General features: G+C 46.1%; 1 protein-coding gene across 2 annotated transcripts in view; it reads left to right on the forward strand.

Annotated features, from left to right (window-relative positions):
- CPXM2 (carboxypeptidase X, M14 family member 2) overlaps nt 1-17,917 on the forward strand; it is a 146,810-nt gene that overhangs the window by 14,937 nt on the left and 113,956 nt on the right. Inside the window, exon 1 of one of the 2 annotated variants that reach the window (XM_088020156.1) lies at nt 4,060-4,187. The exons of the other annotated variant lie outside the window; for it this stretch is intronic. Within the exon in view, the coding sequence (XP_087876282.1) occupies nt 4,112-4,187 (76 nt within the window). The 5' untranslated portion in view covers nt 4,060-4,111. Of the gene's footprint in view, nt 1-4,059; nt 4,188-17,917 lie in introns of those variants that run through there. 2 annotated transcript variants of the gene reach the window in all.

The following is a 17,917-nucleotide window of genomic DNA, read 5'->3' on the forward strand; positions in this document are numbered from 1 at the left end:
ACACATGGCTCACGTGTTTTCTCCAGAGGGAACTGGACAGGCATCTCGGTGATTGAGAGGACAGCTTTGGATCAGGCTCTACTCTCACTGTCTGTGCAACTCTGGACAAGTTCCTCAGTTCTCCGTGACTCAGTTTCCTCCTCTGCAAGAGTGGGGAAGAGATCCCTTTAGAGGGTTATTTTGAAGATTCAATAGTGTCCGAAGGGTACAGCACACACAGTCCACAGCAAGCTCTCAGCGAACATTAGCGATGGCTTTTACTTGCCATCTGGGTTTTTTTGTGCCCCAGTTAGAGGGCTTGGCAGGCATTTTTAAAGGATCAGATCATAAATATATGGTTTATTGGTCAAGAAGCAAAATTGAGGTTATTATGTCATTACATAAATAACCATTTAAAATGTAACCATTAAAAAAGTACAACACTATTCTTACCTCTTGGGCCATACAGACACAGGTGGTGGCCTGGGTCTGGCCGTCCCAGGCACTGAGGCTTGTCAACCCCTGCCGCAGAACTTCACTTTTCTGCAAATGCTGCCTCCGGGAAGACTGCCCTGATCACCTCTCTTTCATTTTCCTACACCTCCTCCTCAGGGTCCCAGTCCGTTCCTGTCTCACATCCTGGTGATTCCTATGGGCAGCTCCTCTCCTCTGGGAGGATATGAGTACTCAAGAGCTTGGTCCCCCTGATTGTTCTCAGGATACACCCAGCCTTGGAGTAGCACCCAGCCTTGGAGTAGCACTCAATAAGAATAGCAAACTTGTTTACTGAGCACCTGCCCTGTGCTGCAACTAGTGTTCTGGGCTCTAGAGCAGGTATTTCATGTATGTTCAAGTGGCTTCTTTATGACCCAGAACAGCAGGGCTCGCCTCCACAGGAAATGCTCTTGGATCTGTAGGAAAGGAACATGATTTCCCACCATCGTGGAAGTAGAATTTTTTTCCCAAAGTGATGCATGTTGGTGAACCGGAGCTCCCTTGGGCCTGGGCTGGGTGAGATTTGAGGCCTCAGCCAGGTATCATGCTTGGGGATTGACCCACTTTGTGTGTGTGTGTGTGTGTGTGTGTGTGTGTGACACTGGAGAGTTTTTCACTATAGCAGAGACAGTTTGGGTTTTCATCCAAGCCCTTGTTGTGAGCCTTTCCCCGGTGTTGCATGGCTGGGTGCTTCTCGGGGGCTCAGCTCTGGTCTTCCCCAGACATCTGGCACAGCGGCTGAGGGCATGGGAATGAGTCCTGGCTGACCTGGCAGACGCTATGATACACGGTCACATCTCCTCCAGGGGTATTTCAGACCCTTTGGAAGTGAGAGGGGAGGCGAGGGGCCAGAATTGGGACAGGGTCACATCCCTCGTGGACCCACCTTGCTTGGGAAGCCTGATGAATGTGGGCAGGTGGGACACCATGGGCTCCTCCATACCTGTCTGGCTCCCCCACTTTCCACTGTATCTCAAACATGCCTAGAAAGTTATTCTTCAGTCTCTGACATGAAACGTGTCTTGTGAGGATTTTCTGGCCTGCCTTTGCAGTGGGGAGAGATTTATTTTGTTCTTCCAGTGGTTTTGTGGCAGGGCTTTCACTAGGTTCGATTAGGGGTCCCGGGCTCACTGCTGCCCGCGAGTGTAAGCTGAGTTCTGTTAATGCCATGTGGGCAGTGTGGCGAGCCTGGGCACAGGCTGTAGAAGCTTTGGTTTGGAACCTGGGCCATGGTGGAGGTGCCGGCATAGAGATATGTCCCAGACAAGGGGTCTGGAGCCAGAGTTCTGATGTGTTTGGGAGCGCCCACGGGCTCCGCTCATGTCTGTCACCCAGCTGACCCCTCACTTCTGCCTCCCCTGGTTCTGGTTGACCAAGGTCACATGAGTCCTCTTACAGAGTAGAAATATGCTTCTTGTTGCTCTTGGGACTTTGTTCCTGTGACAGTCTGCCTGTCTTCTTTCCATCTTCTCAGCCCTTCTGTGATGAGATCTTCTTCTTGACTTCCATATTGCTGACTCAGGATGGAGTTAGCAGAAAACCAAATTTGCCATGTCATACCCTAAAACTTAAAAAAAAAAAACTAGAAACTTAACTCAGAGTGGAAGCTGTTCTAAAATAGATTTCTTTCCTGGCTTACAAAACATTTTGACTATGAAAGTAATGGATGCACCTTGTAGAAAAAGTGGAGAATGTATAAAAACAAAGAAGGGATGGGGCGCCAGGGTGGCTCAGTTGGTGAAGTGTCTGCCTTCAGCTCAGGTCATGATCCCGGGGTCCTGGGATTGAGTCCTGCATAGGGCTCCCTGCTCAGCAGGGAGTCTGCTTCTCCCTCTCCCTGCTGCCCACCCTGCTTGTGCTTTCTTTCTCTGTCTCTGTCTCTCAAATAAATAAATAAACTCCTTAAAAAAAAAAAAACACAAAGAAGGGAATAAAACAAATTTGTAGTCTTATCTTCCAGGGATAATCACAGTCAACATTTGGAGTCTCTCTCTCCAATCTTGTCTCCGTGTATGTGTGGGTGTGCGCGCGCGCGTGTGTGTGTGTGCGCACTTGCATGCATCAGGAACAAAATTACAGGTATGTGTGTAGATGACACACACGCTTTCTACAAAACTGAACTAGTCTTGTTTTGTAACCTTCTACTCTCGCTTAATGTGCTACTGTTACGTTCCTAGGTCATCAAATACTCTTATGGCATGATGTGAAGTGGTTTTCCATTTTATGATGGAGTCTTAACTGACAGTTCTTCCCAGGTTGTGAACATTTCTACACTCCTTCTGTCTTTGTTTTCACTCGCTCACGCCTTGAGTTCATGCTTCCTGGAGGAGGAATTGCATGGAGTTATCACACTGCTCTCTCGAAAGGTTTATGACAACTTTTTACAGTCTTTTGCCCATTTTCTCCTTGTGTGTGTATTGTTTTATGAGCACTCCTTATGTGTGAAGGACAGGATCTCTGTTTATACATTGCAGTGTAGGGTAGTTAAGAACTCTGGAACCATACTGAGCTCAAAGCCCAGTCCACTGTTGACTAGCTGTATGGTCTTGAGCGTGTTATTTAACCTCTTTGTGCCTCAGTTTTCTCAAATACAAAATGGCAGTAATAATTGGACATACCCGTAAGATTGGGATAAGTATTTAATAAGGTAGCTTGAATAAAGCACTTACAACAGTGACTCGACCAACAGGTTCCATTGCGGGAGCTTTGTATCAGTCATTCATTTGGGCACTTGACTCATTTTTTTTAAGGCCTGTTACAGTGCAGGAACACAGAATGATCTATGCCTTGAAAGCTCGAAAGAACAAGACTGTAAATTCATTGGAACTAGGCATTTTCCCTTGAAAAAGTTCTTTGACAGATCTACTTTCTTTCGTGGTTATGGATTATCAGATTTTCTATTCGTTTAGTTAATTTTGATAAGGTTTATTTTGAAGACATCGTCACTCTGTTGATACATTTTCCTTTTGCAATTTATGTACTTACGTTTTGTTAATTTGTCAGCTAATTTATTTATTTTAGAGACATCTTAGGTTTTGGATTTAGAAAAAAATAAAGGCAGAATACAGAGAGTTCCTCTATATCTCCGCTCCTCCTCTGGGTTCCCTTATTATTAACATCTTGCATTCCTGTGATACCTTTGTTACAAGTGATGGGAATTTTGATATGTTCTTTGTAACTGAAGTCCATGGTTTATAGGAGAGTTCACGGTTTTTGTTGTACATTCTATGGGTTTTGACAAATGTATATAATGAGACGCAGCTACCATTACAGTACCATCCAGAATGATTCCACTGCCCTAGAAATCCCCGGTGCTCTGTCTACTTATTTCTGTTTCCCTTCCCTGATCCTCTGGTAACCACTGATCTTTTTACTGTCTTCAGAGTTTTGCCTTTTCCACAATCTCATGTGGTTGGAATCATATAGCATCTAGCTTTCTCATTTCTTTTGCTTAATCATATGCACTTAAATTTCCTCCATGCCTTTTCATGGCTCGACAGCTCATTTCTTTTTATCACTGAATAATATTCCATTGTCTGGCTCTACTGCATACATTTGTTTATCCACTCATTCATGCAAGGACATCTTGGTTGCTTCCAGCTTTTGGCAATTATGAATAAAGCTGCCATAAATATTCATGGGCAGGTTTTTTTGTGGCCATGTTTTCAACTCATTTGGGCAAATACCAGGGAGCACAATTACTGGATCATATGGTAAGAGTAGTTTAAGTTTTATAAGGATTTTTTTGTGTCTCTTTTATAGTACCCCCCACTAACAAAAAAAAAAAAATTGCTGCTACTATTTGTTCTTTTTTTTTGTCCTTTCAATATGCATTCTGAAATCTTTAGAAATTTGTTAGCGCATCGCTGATGTGATTTTTTGCGTAATATTTCGCTCTTACTGCTTCATGTGGGATATTTCCTACTGTTGTTTTGAGATAAAGCAAACATAGAAAAATTACATAATGATAATATATTTTTTTTAGCAAATATTTTATAAAACCAATCCCTGTGTCACCATCACCGGAGCCAAGAAGTAGAGCCTATCAAGCTTCTCTGTCCCAGCTTTATGCCTTCCACTTGGGAGTTGAACTCTACCCCAGTTTTAACAGATGTTCTTCATAGCTTTACCACTTACGATTTTATCTCTAAATAAGCTAGTTTGGCCTGATTTTGAAATTTATATAAATGGAATTATGCTCTGTATATTCAGTCATACGTATCTTATAATCTTCTATTAACATTCTATATTTGTTTAGTTCCTTCGTTTTCATCACTGGCTAGGATTCCGTCATGGGACTATACAACAGGTTTTTTTTTATACATTTCAGTGCTGATGGGTGTTTGACTTATTTCCAGTTTCTGTATTTTATGAAAAACGCCACCATGACAAACTCCTGCATACATCCTAACGCCCATGGGCTTAAGTTTCTCCAAGTATATATACATTTAGATGTGGAATGGCTGCGTTTAGCTTCACCGTTGAACAAATGCTCAATTGTTTCCATCCGTGGGGGGGAGGTGGGCACGCCGTTCTGACTTCCTGTCAGCATTGTGTGGGCTCCAGGCTTCGCGTTCTGAATAATTGTTGTATGATCAGACTTTAGTATTTTGCCAATCTGGCAGGTGTACGGTGGTGACTCACTGTGATTTCGTTTGCATTTCCTAATTATTAATGAGGTTCAGCATCTTCTCATAGATTTATTTGTCATTTGAATATCTTTTCTGGTGACATTTCCATTCTATTTTCTTCCTTATAGATTTATCCACTCTGAGTTTGAATTTTGATTTTATAATGTTGGTAGCAAATATGTTCTCTATTTTTTCCTTTTCATTCTTGTCGGGTCTTAATGAACAGAAGTTCCTGATTATAATGTAGCCAAATATATCTTTCTCTTTTTCTTTTTGGTTGCTACTATTTGCGACTTGTTTAAGAAATCCCTTCTTACTCCAAAGTCATAAAGATATTTTATACTGTCTTCTAAAGCTCTCTTTCCTTTTTTATTTTGCACAGTTAGGTCTTCAAATACTCGGGATGGATTTTGTTTATTTATGATATGAAGTTAGGATTCAATTTTATTTTTTCCTTGTTTCCCTGTTGTTTTGCCGTGCTACCTTTGTCTTTTGGGGATTCGGAGTCCATATATATATATATGGCTTTGTTTTCAGTCTTGCTATTCTTTATCATTAATTCATTTTTCTACCCATACATGAAATACCTTACTCTCTTAACTACTATAGCGTTATAACACATCATGATATCCAATAGAGCAGGACCTAGTTCTTCTTTAAAAGTGTGCGTGCACACACATATATTTACACCACCCAGTCAGGTTCATCAAATACCTCACTGAAAACTTTTGGAATTTTGATGACCGTTTCATAGATTCCATAAATCAACTTGGGGAGAATTAACATATTTATAACATTAAGTCTTCTAATCCATGAACATGGTATATCTCCTCACTTGTTAAGTCTTTTTAAATATCTCCCAATAAATGGATCTTGCCCATCTTTACTAGATTTATTCTTAGATATTTGCTATTTTGTGATGCTTTTTAAATTCAGTTTTCTAACTCTTTATTGCCAGTATACAGGAGGACAGTTGATTTTTTTTATGCTGATTTATATCCAGCAACATTGCTAAACTCTTATTAAAAACAATTATTTATATATTTACTTGGGTTTGGGTACAAAATCATAATATATGCTAAATAGTGGCAATTTTGTTTTTTTTTTTCTTTCCATTTCTTAAACTTTTTACTTATTTTTCTTTACTTCATTGGCAAAGATCCCAGGTTAAAAATAATGGATCTTTCCATAGGGTTTAATTCTGCCTTTGGGTTTGTAGTTTTTTTAATATTTGACCTTTTTTCTTTTAAAGATTTATTTATTTATTTTAGAGAGAGGGAGAGAGAGAGGGAGAGGGGGAGAATCTCAAGCAGACTCCCTGCTGAGTGTGAAGCCTGACGTGGGGCTAGATCCTACGACCCCTAAGCTGAAATCAAGAGTTAGATGCTTAACTGACTGAGCCCCCCAGGAGCCCCTGGCCTTATTTTAAATAATTTTTCTATAGTTAGGGTGAACAATTTTAGGAAAAATATTTTCCTCGTTATTACATTAAATCACTTTTAAAGGTACTTTATTGCTTGGAGTCTTTCGGGTGATAATAGCTCATGTTCTTTTTTTGTGGAATTTTGTCCTTCATAGATGGCATATCAGTGATTTGTTCTTTACTCTTCTTTCAGTGAGGCAAAATGCAGCCATATTTCCTCCACTGGGGGGCAGTTGCAGCCCTTTCTCAGATCTACAGATGTTGACCCAGTAGGCATGCAAACGCTCAGTACAGTTTTCAGTTTCAAGCAGCTCTTTATCTTCTACATATTTTTGCTTCCCCGAGGTGCTGATTTCTTCCCTGGCTGCAGTTCTTAGATCCTCTTTTCTGATGGGATACATGGGGGAACTATAATTATCTTCCTATGCTGTCGTCAGTGTTCTTGTCTTTGCCCCACACTGTCCTTCTGTGTGACAATTGTCCCTCCTTCCTGTTGTTTTCTGAGAGTTTCCGATCCAAACAGTTGTGGAAAGCTGATGGGGGTCGGGGAGGAGAGGTGAACACCTGGCCACCTCAGAAAGCTAGATCTGAGCTTTGGAGATGGTGTCCAATTTTCAGTTTTCTCGTTGCTGCAGACCTTGGACTTCAAAATGGAGGCACGCAGGGGGATGAAGGGTTTTCTGTCCCTCCTCTGGTCACCTCCATTTTTTTTTTCTCCAGCTGTCAATATCTGATTCAGCTGTGGGGAATATTCTTGCACATCTGGCACTAGGTTGAAGCATGGTTGAGAATCTTTCTTTATAGGAGTCTTTGTAGGTTTTTAGGATGTGTTTGGGAGATGTTGCAAAAGCTTAAACTAGAATTCCCCAAAGTCTGTGATACTTCTGTACAACTGGTGATTTTTTGAGATACGTTAAATAACCTGGAACATGTTGTGAGAGAGTTTTTTTAAGGGGTCTTTAAAAAAAAAAACAAAAACAAGCCTTTATTTTGAAATAATTAGAGATCCACAGGAAGTTGCAAACAAATGGGTCCTGTGCACCCTTCACTCTGCCTCCCCTGGTGCTGACATTTTGCATAACTGTGGTATAATAGCAAAATTTATGGAGCATATTCAGATTCCACCCATTATCTGTGTGTGTGTGTGTGTGTGTGTGTGTGTGTGTGTGTGTGTATGTGCATTGGTCCTACATGCTTGTACCACATCTGCCATTTCATGGGAATACCATCACAGAGAGATACAGGGCTGTCTCTTCACTGTGGGGCTTCCTTGTAACATCCCTTTCTAGCCACATACCCCCTCCCACAGTCCCTAATTCCTGGCAACCGCTAGGCTGCTCTTCATCTCTATAATTTTGTGTTTTCAAGAATGTTAGATGAAGTAAACCATATGGTATATAACTTTTGAGACTGGGTTTTTTCACTCAGCATAATTCTCTTTTCCTCTTTCCGAATTGGACAAATAGACTTAGTTGATACTAGCATGATATAGAGGTCAGGAAAAGGAAAGTCTTCTTATTATTACTATTATTATTAAAGTATAACACACACGGAAAAGTCTAGAAATCTTCAGAGCATAACACATTGGATTGTCATATGCACCATGTCACATGTAATGTAAATGCACTATTTTAACTAACATTTAGATCATAAATTGATGACCAGACCATGAGGCCTCCCTCTCACCGCAGTTAGTCACTAGCCCTGTTCCCTCTCAAGGATAATCACCATTAGAGATTACTTTTGCCTGTTTTTAAACTTAATATTCATGGAATCATACATTGTGTCTGATTGCAGTCACTTAATAGTATGTTTATGAGATTTCTCCATGTTATTGTGTATAGTTATGATTCGTGTATTTTCATGGATTTATAGTATTCTGTGGCATGGCTGTACCACAGTTTACTTATTCATTCTCATATTAATGGACATTTGGGTTGTTTTCAGTTTTTGGCTATCACAAATTGTGTTTCTGGGATCATTCTTGCATATAAGTCTCTTGGTGTATGTGTGAGTGAGTTTCTGTTGGGTATCTGCACCTTGGTAGAGTTGCTGTGTCACAGGGCCTGCAAATTTATATCTTTAGTAAATTCCCCTAGAGAGCTTTCCGGATCGGTTGTCCCGTTAACACTTCTCTACCAGTATTGTTGCTTCGCCTCCTTGACAACATTTGATATGTGTCTTTTTAATTGTATTTATACTGGTATGTGGGTCCTCGCATTTTGTTGTGGTCTTGATCGGCATTTTCCTGAAGACAAATGGCTTATGCTCACGCACCATTAGAATATCTTCTTTCATGTATGCCTGCTCAGATCTTTTGCTCATTGTTTTTCTTATTGATTTATAGGAGGGTTTTTTTTGTATGTTTGCCTTTTTTTTTTTTAAGATTTTATTTATTTATTTGTCAGAGAGGGAGAGAGAGAGCGCACAAGCAGGGGGAGCGGCAGGCAGAGGAGGGAGAAGCAGGCTCCCTGCTAAGCAGGGAGCCCGATGCGGGACTCGATCCCGGGACCCTGGGATCATGACCTGAGCTGAAGGCAGACACTTAACTGACTGAGCCACCCTTGTATGTTTGCCTTTCTTAAAAATACTGTGGATGTGAGTCCTTTGTCAGATGTTTGCACAGCAATATCTTCTCGCACTTCCAGGCTTATCTTTGAACTCTAGTAATGCTATCTTTTGAATAACAGATGTTCTTAAATTTAATACAGACAAATCGTCAGTATTTTCCTTTAGTGCTTTTTGTTGCATGTTTAAATGTTTTTCGCCTACTGCAAGATCATGAAGACATTTTCCTATGTTGTCTTCTAGAAAAAGGCTTCCTTTTGCAGTCACTTATTTCCATTAAAATTCTTGATTTAAATAAAAATACAAAGTAAAAGTGCAGGTGGTACTTGGATATGGAAAAATTCATGAAGATAATAAGCAGGTGATTGAGGCTTGAGAAATGCTATTTTGAAACAATAATTCCTCCCTTTTTGGCCTGATAAGCAATATAGAAAGAACAAAACAGTGTGCAAGCTAATGATTATCAGTTCTGTTGGATCATAATACACGTTCATTCATTTACTTGGGGAATATTGATGGCTTTGGGGATTCAATGATGGGCACTCATAGTTGCTCCCCTGTGAGGAGAACAGGATGCTTTGTACCTTTGTTAGCCAGGGGTGGGTAGGATGAGAGGGGTGGATGTCGGGGAGGAGGTCTTGGAGGCTTTTCAAGTGAGCAGCCACCAATCAGAAGTCAGAGCCTCTGTGATGCAGGTGCTCTGGGCACGGTTTGTGCAGGGTTTTCAGCCCTCGGATACCGCTCCCTGAGGATTTCCTTTGCCTCATCCACAGGACCTGCGTAAGGGGAACTCTGAGCCTCTGTAGCTTTAAGGGAAGAGACAACAGCCAGATTCTGAGGGTCTCAGAAGATCACCTGGGAGCCTTAGAGACAAGGGCCCCTCTGCAGTCCTGTCCATCAGAGTCTCTGGGGAGGGCTCTGGACAGCAGTGTTTTTGAAGTTCCCCAAGAGATTCTGATTCTGATGTTGAGTCAGGGTGAGGGAGTCCTGAGGTGAGGGAGGTGCTTTCCAAGGGTGGCTGGATAAGGCTGACATTAACTCCTTTCCCCAAGACCTTGGGTGGGGGCGCCGTGCCCCTCTGGGAAGCTGGGCATGTCTGAGACCTGCAAAGAGCCACTGTAGACCCATCCTCCAGCGCAGCAGGAAGCTCTCTCCACACTCTCATCCATCAAAGGGAATGTCATGTTAGGAAAGGTGAAGGATAGAATGTCATAAGTCAGAGCTATGCGATTTCTGACGACAGTGCATCTGTGCACTTGTCCCTGCCAGCACTCTCGAGGTCTTGGAGAACTCTTTGCTCTGCTTCCAGCCGACGATCACAGCAGGCCTGATGGCCTGGGACGCTGAGCTCCCCTTGGCCAGCCGGTGACGCCTGTCCCGGCCCCACTGCCTTTCTCTGGTGTGACCCCAAACACCACCACGAAACTTGCATTTGCCTTATGCTCTTTGCATTTTCAAGTCAAGCAGGTGGCGTACCAGCTGTCCCTGGGCTTTTATGGCCTACCTGATCTTCAAATTTTAACCTGCGCATTTAGCTATTTCACTCTGTGTAAGCCTCCTCCAGTCTTAGTTTGTGTATGTGTAAAATGGGGATGATGACGCCCTTCTCTCACGGTGCTTGGGGAGATGAAATCACAAAATGCCTTCAGAGCATCGGGCTCATGGTGGTTGCCTGCGTATTAGCCCCATTGTTCTGCAAATCATCAGCCTTTTAAAAATACCTTTCGTGACTTGTCTCTCATGACTGCTGCCCCCGGATGGATTGGGGTTTTGGGGGTGGGATGTTGGGGTTGGTGCTCCAAACCCAGAATTCTAACTTACACCCTGCATTTGGACCTTGCCCTGTAACTCTGGCCACTGGGTCCTCCACTGGGAGGCCAGGGCATCGTGCATGGTCCTCACAGCCGTTTTGGGAAGTGGCCACAGCACAGAAAATTTAAGCTCGGGGAAGACTGAATGGAGCGTACATGTGTGTGCGTGTGCTTGTCAGAGGGGGGAGGTAGAACAGGGCCCAGGCCTGGTGGATGGTGGATGGTGCCCGCTTGGCACAGGGCCTTCTCATAGAGTCGTGTGCTGCCTTTAGGAGCCACGTGGAGTCATCTTTGATGACTGTCACCCTCTTTCCTTCTGGTTATGACACATCTCTTTTCTCTAACATCCTCCTGAAGTCTTCTTTCTCCCACCCATTTTCATCTTCTCCTTTCCCACCTGCTTCTGAGCATTGATCTTTTTCCTTTTAGAAACAACAAAAACTTGATTTGATGATACAGGATTTTTTTGTGGGTTTGTTTTGTAGGAGGAGCAGGGAACAGTGCTGTGGGGGGCTCTCTGGCTGCTGTGGGGTCCCTCTGGAGTCCCTGGCCCATGGCTTCAGCGCAGCCCGGCTGGCTGTGAGCCGGGAGGGTTGGGGGCGGAGCTTCCCGGGGGACTCTCAGCACCCTGTCAGCCTGGCAGTGATCTCCTTCATCAACCTCACAGGCTTGGTTGTAATACAAGCATATTTCGGTTCCGGCTTCTGGCCTTTTGACTTCTGACTTTGGACATTTATAAATTGAGCTTCAAAGCACTTGTTTCTTCTCCATTTTACTTGCTAATTGGGGCAGCACCCCTGGCCCCTCTGTGAAGTGTTCGGAAGGATGCAGATGAGCCCTCCACGTGGGGGTTGGTACTGTGGTCAACAGCTCCTCCGACAGGGCAGGATGTCTCTCTGAGAATTTAAAACCAAAGGAATTCTGACTTCTTGTTCTAACCTTGCATTGCCGGAGCGCTTTAGTTGGAGAGTTCTCTGGGTTTCTTTTAGGGGAAATTACTGTATGGAGTGATCTGCTCTTCCCATCTGCTGTGTGTGTATCTGCGGGTCTCTGTGTCTCTGGCTCCTTATTCCAGAAGTTCTCTCAGCAAGAGTCTCTGGTTCTGGTGGGAGGGGGTACATTTTCTAAGTATTGTAGCTCTGAAAATGCCCTTAGTTACCTGGACGGTTGATTGGTAGCGCATTCTAGGTTCCATTGATTGGTAGCGGATTCTAGGTTCCAGTTTGTTTTTGTGGAGCCCTGGGGAGCATAGGTCGCCAGTGAGAAGTCTCGTGTTGGTCTGAGGATCACTGTCTTGACCCTCTCCAGAAGTTGGACAAGCCAGGGACTGGAGCTGGGCTGATGGTTTGTCTCTCTCTGACCTTCTCTGCCCTCCTCGAGTTCTGGTTTTGAAGATGTGGAGGCTGATTCATTCTGTGGATTTTGTTTGGCTGCTTTCTGCCCCTGGGGTTATGTTAGCAGCAGTTCCCTGTGGTGTCCAAAACCAGGGCCCAGATGAGTCACAGGAGTCCTGCAGATGTCACCTCAAGGAGTGGGAGGCGGTCTGGAGCTTTGGCCCGAGGTCATGGAGCCTGGTGGCCAGATGTGGTACAGCCTGCCATTTCCGGATCCTTTATCTTTGTGTGACTTTTTGGTCTTTGATAGCTTGGAGTGCAGCTGGAGGGAGGAATGGTCCCCGTGCCCCTCTGTAGGCCTCTGCAGGGTGGGGGACCTGAGGGGGACTTTAGGGCTATAGCAACATGGGGCACACGCCTCGCCCAGCTAGGTCTGAGGCCTCCAGACTGTTCTGTATGTTTTTGATTTCCTACCCACACCTTTCTCCTGAGCGGCTGAGTGTGCTTGGCAGTGGTTTCTTAATTGTCCTCTGTGGATTTCCTTCCAGTGCAGTATTGTTCCGCTTTGCGGATGCAACCAAGGTGGAGGGGCAGCTCATTTTGCTCATTGTGGACCTTGACTAGACCTGCCAAAAGTCTTGAGGATGATGTTCCCAGGGTAGAAAGAAGAGGGGAAAAATGAATCAGGAGGAAATATACTGAAATTCTTCAGAGTTAAGTATTTAATATGGACATTGCAGTACTCTATATTTTGAATTTACTTAAGAATCTCTAAATCAAAAGCTTTTTTTTTTTAAAAGATTTTATTTATTTGATGGAGAGAGACACAGCGAGAGAGGGAACACAAGCAGGGGGAGTGGGAGAGGGAGAAGCAGGCTTCCCGCCGAGCAGGGAGCCCGATGCGGGGCTCGATCCCAGGACCCTGGGATCATGACCTGAGCCGAAGGCAGACGCTTAATGACTGAGCCACCCAGGCGCCCCAAATCAAAAGCTTTTTGTCCTGTGCTTCATTGTCCCGTCCTTCAGTATAGGAAAACCCTTCATTTTTCTAAATGTGGAGATCCCTGTGTAACACTTTCAGTGTAAAACATTAAGATAGACCTAGGAACTTTTTGTCCAGAATAACATGGTTTGACCTGGGATTTTTGCCTCGCCGATCCTTGCATCAAGGCATGTAGGATAGAGAGTTTGTGCTAAATTGCTTTATGTTTCAACATTTTATTAATTAAAAAAAAAAGTTGTGGGGGTGCTTGGGTGGCTCAGTCAGTTAAGCGTCTGCCTTCGGCTCAGGTCATGATCCCAGGGTCCTGGGATCGAGCCCTGCATCGGGCTCCCTGCTCGGCGGGAAGTCTGCTTCTCCCTCTCCCTCTGCCCCTGCTCGTGTTCCTTCTCTCGCTGGGTCTGTCAAATAAATAAATAAAATCTTAAAAAAAAAAGTTGTAAATGTGATTCTGGGGAGGCAGGGAACTCCCAGCTGGTGTAGCGTATAGTCTCGGCCGAGTGGCACCACGCCCTGAGGATGGGGCTGCTCTAAATGTGTGTTGAGCTACGTTGTGCTGATGGTCATGGGAATCAGGCGAAGCCCATGTGAAACAGACACGTCGTGGCAGGAAGGGAGTGGATGAACCCGAAGGAAGGAGAACGTCCCGTGGGGGTGGGAGATGGAGGGGAATTTCACGGGTGAAGACAGCAATAGTGCTTTGTCTCCATGACCCATCCTGGGGCTTCTGCCATCTGAGTGTGCAGATGATGCAATTTTGGAATATAGGTGGGGTTCAGCGGTGGAGTCCGGAGCCGACGACTAAGAAAGAATTCTTGAGGTGTCTTTGGTGCAGAATGGTGATTTATTAAAGCACAGGGACAGACCCCATGGGCAGAAAGAGCTGCTGCCCCAGGGTTGTGAGGGGTGGCTGATTATATACTCAGGAGTTGGGGAGGTGAGGAAAAAGGGGGTGTCCAAAAGGATTGTCATATGCTAAAGACTCTCAGGATACTGGAGACCTGGTTATTGTCAAGCCAAGGCTGTTTCCCCCTCTAATGAGGCACTAATATGAAGACGGTTGGGAGTTTCCTGGAGGAATGTTACATTCCTCCTATCACATGTCCTTGTCAATGGGCTTTAGAGTTAGAAGAAATTCCATGTTATTTACCTTTCCTTCCGCCTCAGCCTCCCTGAATTTTATGGATGGGAGGGTGATGTTAGGGCTTCAGGAACGGAGTTATGGGTCTCTGGAAGTGAGGCTATTGATAAGAAAGCTTCTTCCTTGTTAAGCACTAGGACATTTATCAACTGAGGGAGACTCCTGTCCTGCAAGGCTGTAATCTCCATCAGTTAACCGTTTATTTTTCCTTTAGGGCAGTCAGGGGTGCCTGAGGAATGTCACACGTACCACCACATGGTGGGGGGGGTGTAGGGTACCAGCTTCTGCTTTGTCCTCGGTGAGCCTTCTGCTGTCTCATCACGGGGACAGCATGCCGAGGGGGAGGAGAAAGTCACTGCAGCCTCGGAGAGCTTCTTCAGCAGTGGGCTGGGGAGGATGGTGGGGACACGTCAGTGATGATATTCGCATCCACAGCCGGCCGGGCTTCTGCTGCCAAGCAGGCCTCACATATGGAAGGTTGTGGAATGGTCCGGTCTCTGAAGACGCTCACGGGAGGGGTCCTGAGTTGAAACCTCACCTGCTGCTGTAGATGGCATCTGTCATTGTGTGGATGAAGCCGTGGGCGCCGTGCCTGGGGACAGAAACCAGAGTGCAGAAGGCAAAATCCAGAAGGGGAGGGGTGGAGAAGAGGGGGACCTGGGGCTGGGTGGTGAGGGTGGACAGCTGGAGAAGCCATCGCACCAGGAGGTGCAGGGCGGTGCAGGGCGGTGCAGGGTGGTGCAGGGTGGTGCAGGGAGGGACCGGCCTGCAGGGCTGTGCAGGCAGCTCCAGATGCCCCTCCACCCCTCCCACGTGCGCAGGTGGGAACCGGAGACCGGCATCTGCCCCCTGCTGACAGCACCTGACTTTGGTGGGCAGACTGGCCATGCAGGGGGCAGGCCCTCCCTGGGATGAGCGGTATGAAGCTGGGTGTGGCCCCTCGGGAGGGGTGGTGTGACCGGAAGTGCTGGCGGGGTCTGTCCCATCCCCTGGAGGAACACGGCTCGTGGTTTCTGCTGCTTGGGTGATGAGGGCTCTTGGGGCTCTACCCTGCACTTGTCCTGTGTCCCTGCCTTGGTCCCTCCTGGGAGCTTCCTGCTGTGTCCCCAGCAACCCCCATTCCTGCTTAAGGTTGGTTTCTAACAACAACCAGAGATGCCTCACTGACCTTCGTGTGTCAGCAACTTTGCCGTGGCCTTTCCCAGTGTCTGTCTCTAGTGTCTTTAGCAATGGCATGGACAACAGACAAGGCTTCCAAACAAAACCAAATTCTCTGAAGATAGTGTATCCTTCTGTTAAGGAAAAAAAAAAATCCTTATTAGGATTCAGGGAAGCCGGCATTTGCTTGCAGGCTGAGTGTGTGTGTGTGTGTGTGTGTGTGTGTGTGTGTGTATCTGGTCTGCTCACCAAAGACATCATCAGCTGTGCTGTGGACCGAAGGAGTGGCTTTTCTGGCCTATGCTGTCACATCATCCCAGGAGTGGGCAAGAGTGGACATTTGTCAGATGGTGGTGCTGGCTTGGTGGGACTCCACATTTGCTTCGTGTGCATGATGGTTGAGCCCTTGGGAGGGTAGGCATCGAGCTTTTGGGTTGATATTAGATGTGCAATCGACAAACACCCCACTTAGGGGCACTTTCTTTTTCACCCCTTGTGTATGCTGGTGAGAGGATGTGTGGAGCTTCCCCTTAACAATATGAGTAGTTTTGGTGAATATGCAATTTTATTCAGGTAGTTCCTTTTTTTTAAGATTTTATTAATTTATTTGAGAGAGAGAGAGACAGAGCATGCACGCACAAGAGAGCCAGCACGAGGCGGGGAGGGGAAGGGTAGAGGGAGAGGGAGAAGCAGATTCCCTGCTGAGCAGGGAGGGGGCTCTCCTGGGATGGAGTCCCTCCCCTCCTCCCCCCCCCCCCACGGGGCTCCATCCCAGGACCTGGGGATCATGACCTGAGCCAAAGGCATATGCTTAACTGACTGAGCCACCCTGGTGCACCCACGTAGTTCCTTTTTGAATTATAATATTCATGTGCATATGAGATATTCTCTTTTCCAAAATGGAAGAAATGCTTTGGGTAGCAATTATTCTTCCTTATTTAACTAGTAAATAATATGTATTTGTGTGGTCCGTCTGTCAGTTTGCCTATCTATCTAAATGAGTGAAATGAGTAATAGAATGTGTTAGCTCAATGAGGTACCTGGAGTTCACCACTTGCTGTGTTTTTTGCTCAGAAGGAGGGACCAGGGGATGGGAACATGTTTGATAACAGCTGTGAAAGAATTTCATTGAAATGGCAGTGAATCTTTTTTGCATTTCTGATGTTTGCTTATGTGAGAATACCGAGCTTCTGAACGGAGCACCAGGACATGGGAGGGACAGACCAGTGCCTTGTTCCCGGTCGGGGTCTGAAACCAAAGCTGGAGTAGCTAGCAGAATTGAGATGCAGAGGCCATTCCCAGGACACAGGGAGTTGTCCAGCAGAACCACTGGCCAGCCATTTTGGTGTTGGGGTCCAGGAAATGTGGGTTGTTCCTGAGGATGCTGATGTGTCTGAAGCAGCGCAGGCTGGGGCTAGGTGACGAGGAGGGGGGTAAGAACTGCGGACGGTGGGTAGCATCTCCAGCTGAGGGAGCCCCAAGCCTGGGGTCAGGGCCAGGGCTGAGTGGCAGGGTGAAGGACCTTTTGGAATCTAACCTCCCAGAGAGTATAGGAAGTGAGCCTGACCCTCAGTCCTTGCCCTGAATCTGGACCAGGGCCTCATGCCTACCAGTGACCACTGGGGTCTGAGAGGCCGGAGGGATATGGCCCAGAGAGGCAGGCAGCATGGAGAGGAGGTGCCGTCCATCCTGAGGCCACAGTGGGACCTCGTGGGGGCTCGGGCTCCTGCTCGCTCACAGCCTGGGCCCAGGGGCCGAGCTGCGGAGGGGCAGGTGTGGCTGCTGCTGGGTCAGCATGAACAGGTTCCATGACTAGGCATGGCTGGTGGAGGCAGGCAGCATGGATTTCTGAGTAAGCACGTAAGAAATGTCTTTGCTCAGTCATCAGATACTTGGTCAATTTCCAGTAGGCATGATGGAGAATTACTCTTTTTTTTAATATTTTATTTATTTATTTGACAGAGAGAGTCTCAGCAAGAGAGAGAACAGAAGCAGGGGGAGTGGGAGAGGGAGAAGCAGGCTTCCCGCCGAGCAGGGAGCCCGATGTGGGGCTTGATCCCAGGACCTTGGGATCATGACCTGAGCCGAAGGCAGCCGCTTAACTGAGCCACCCAGGCGCCCCAAGAATTACTCTTTTAGCATTGGGACCAAGGAAATGCCACCCACATGGGTCAGACCCCTGTGTCCTCCAGGCCTGGAAAGTGCCTAGGCAGATCCTAGTGGGGGAGGGGTGTTAGGAGAACTAGAATACCCTCTGTGAGGTCAGCCTTGGGTGGTTAGGCATGCTTGCCTCCTGGATCCCCACCGGCCACACGCCCCGCTCTGGCTGCATGCCCGCCCCATTCATTCTGTGGTCCCCACTGGATCCACACCCTCT

This window comes from Eumetopias jubatus, unplaced genomic scaffold, assembly GCF_037043125.1.
Source record: "Eumetopias jubatus isolate StellerSeaLion01/CBP00866 unplaced genomic scaffold, mEumJub1_p1.0 scaffold_17, whole genome shotgun sequence".
Taxonomy (NCBI): Eukaryota; Metazoa; Chordata; class Mammalia; order Carnivora; family Otariidae; genus Eumetopias; species Eumetopias jubatus.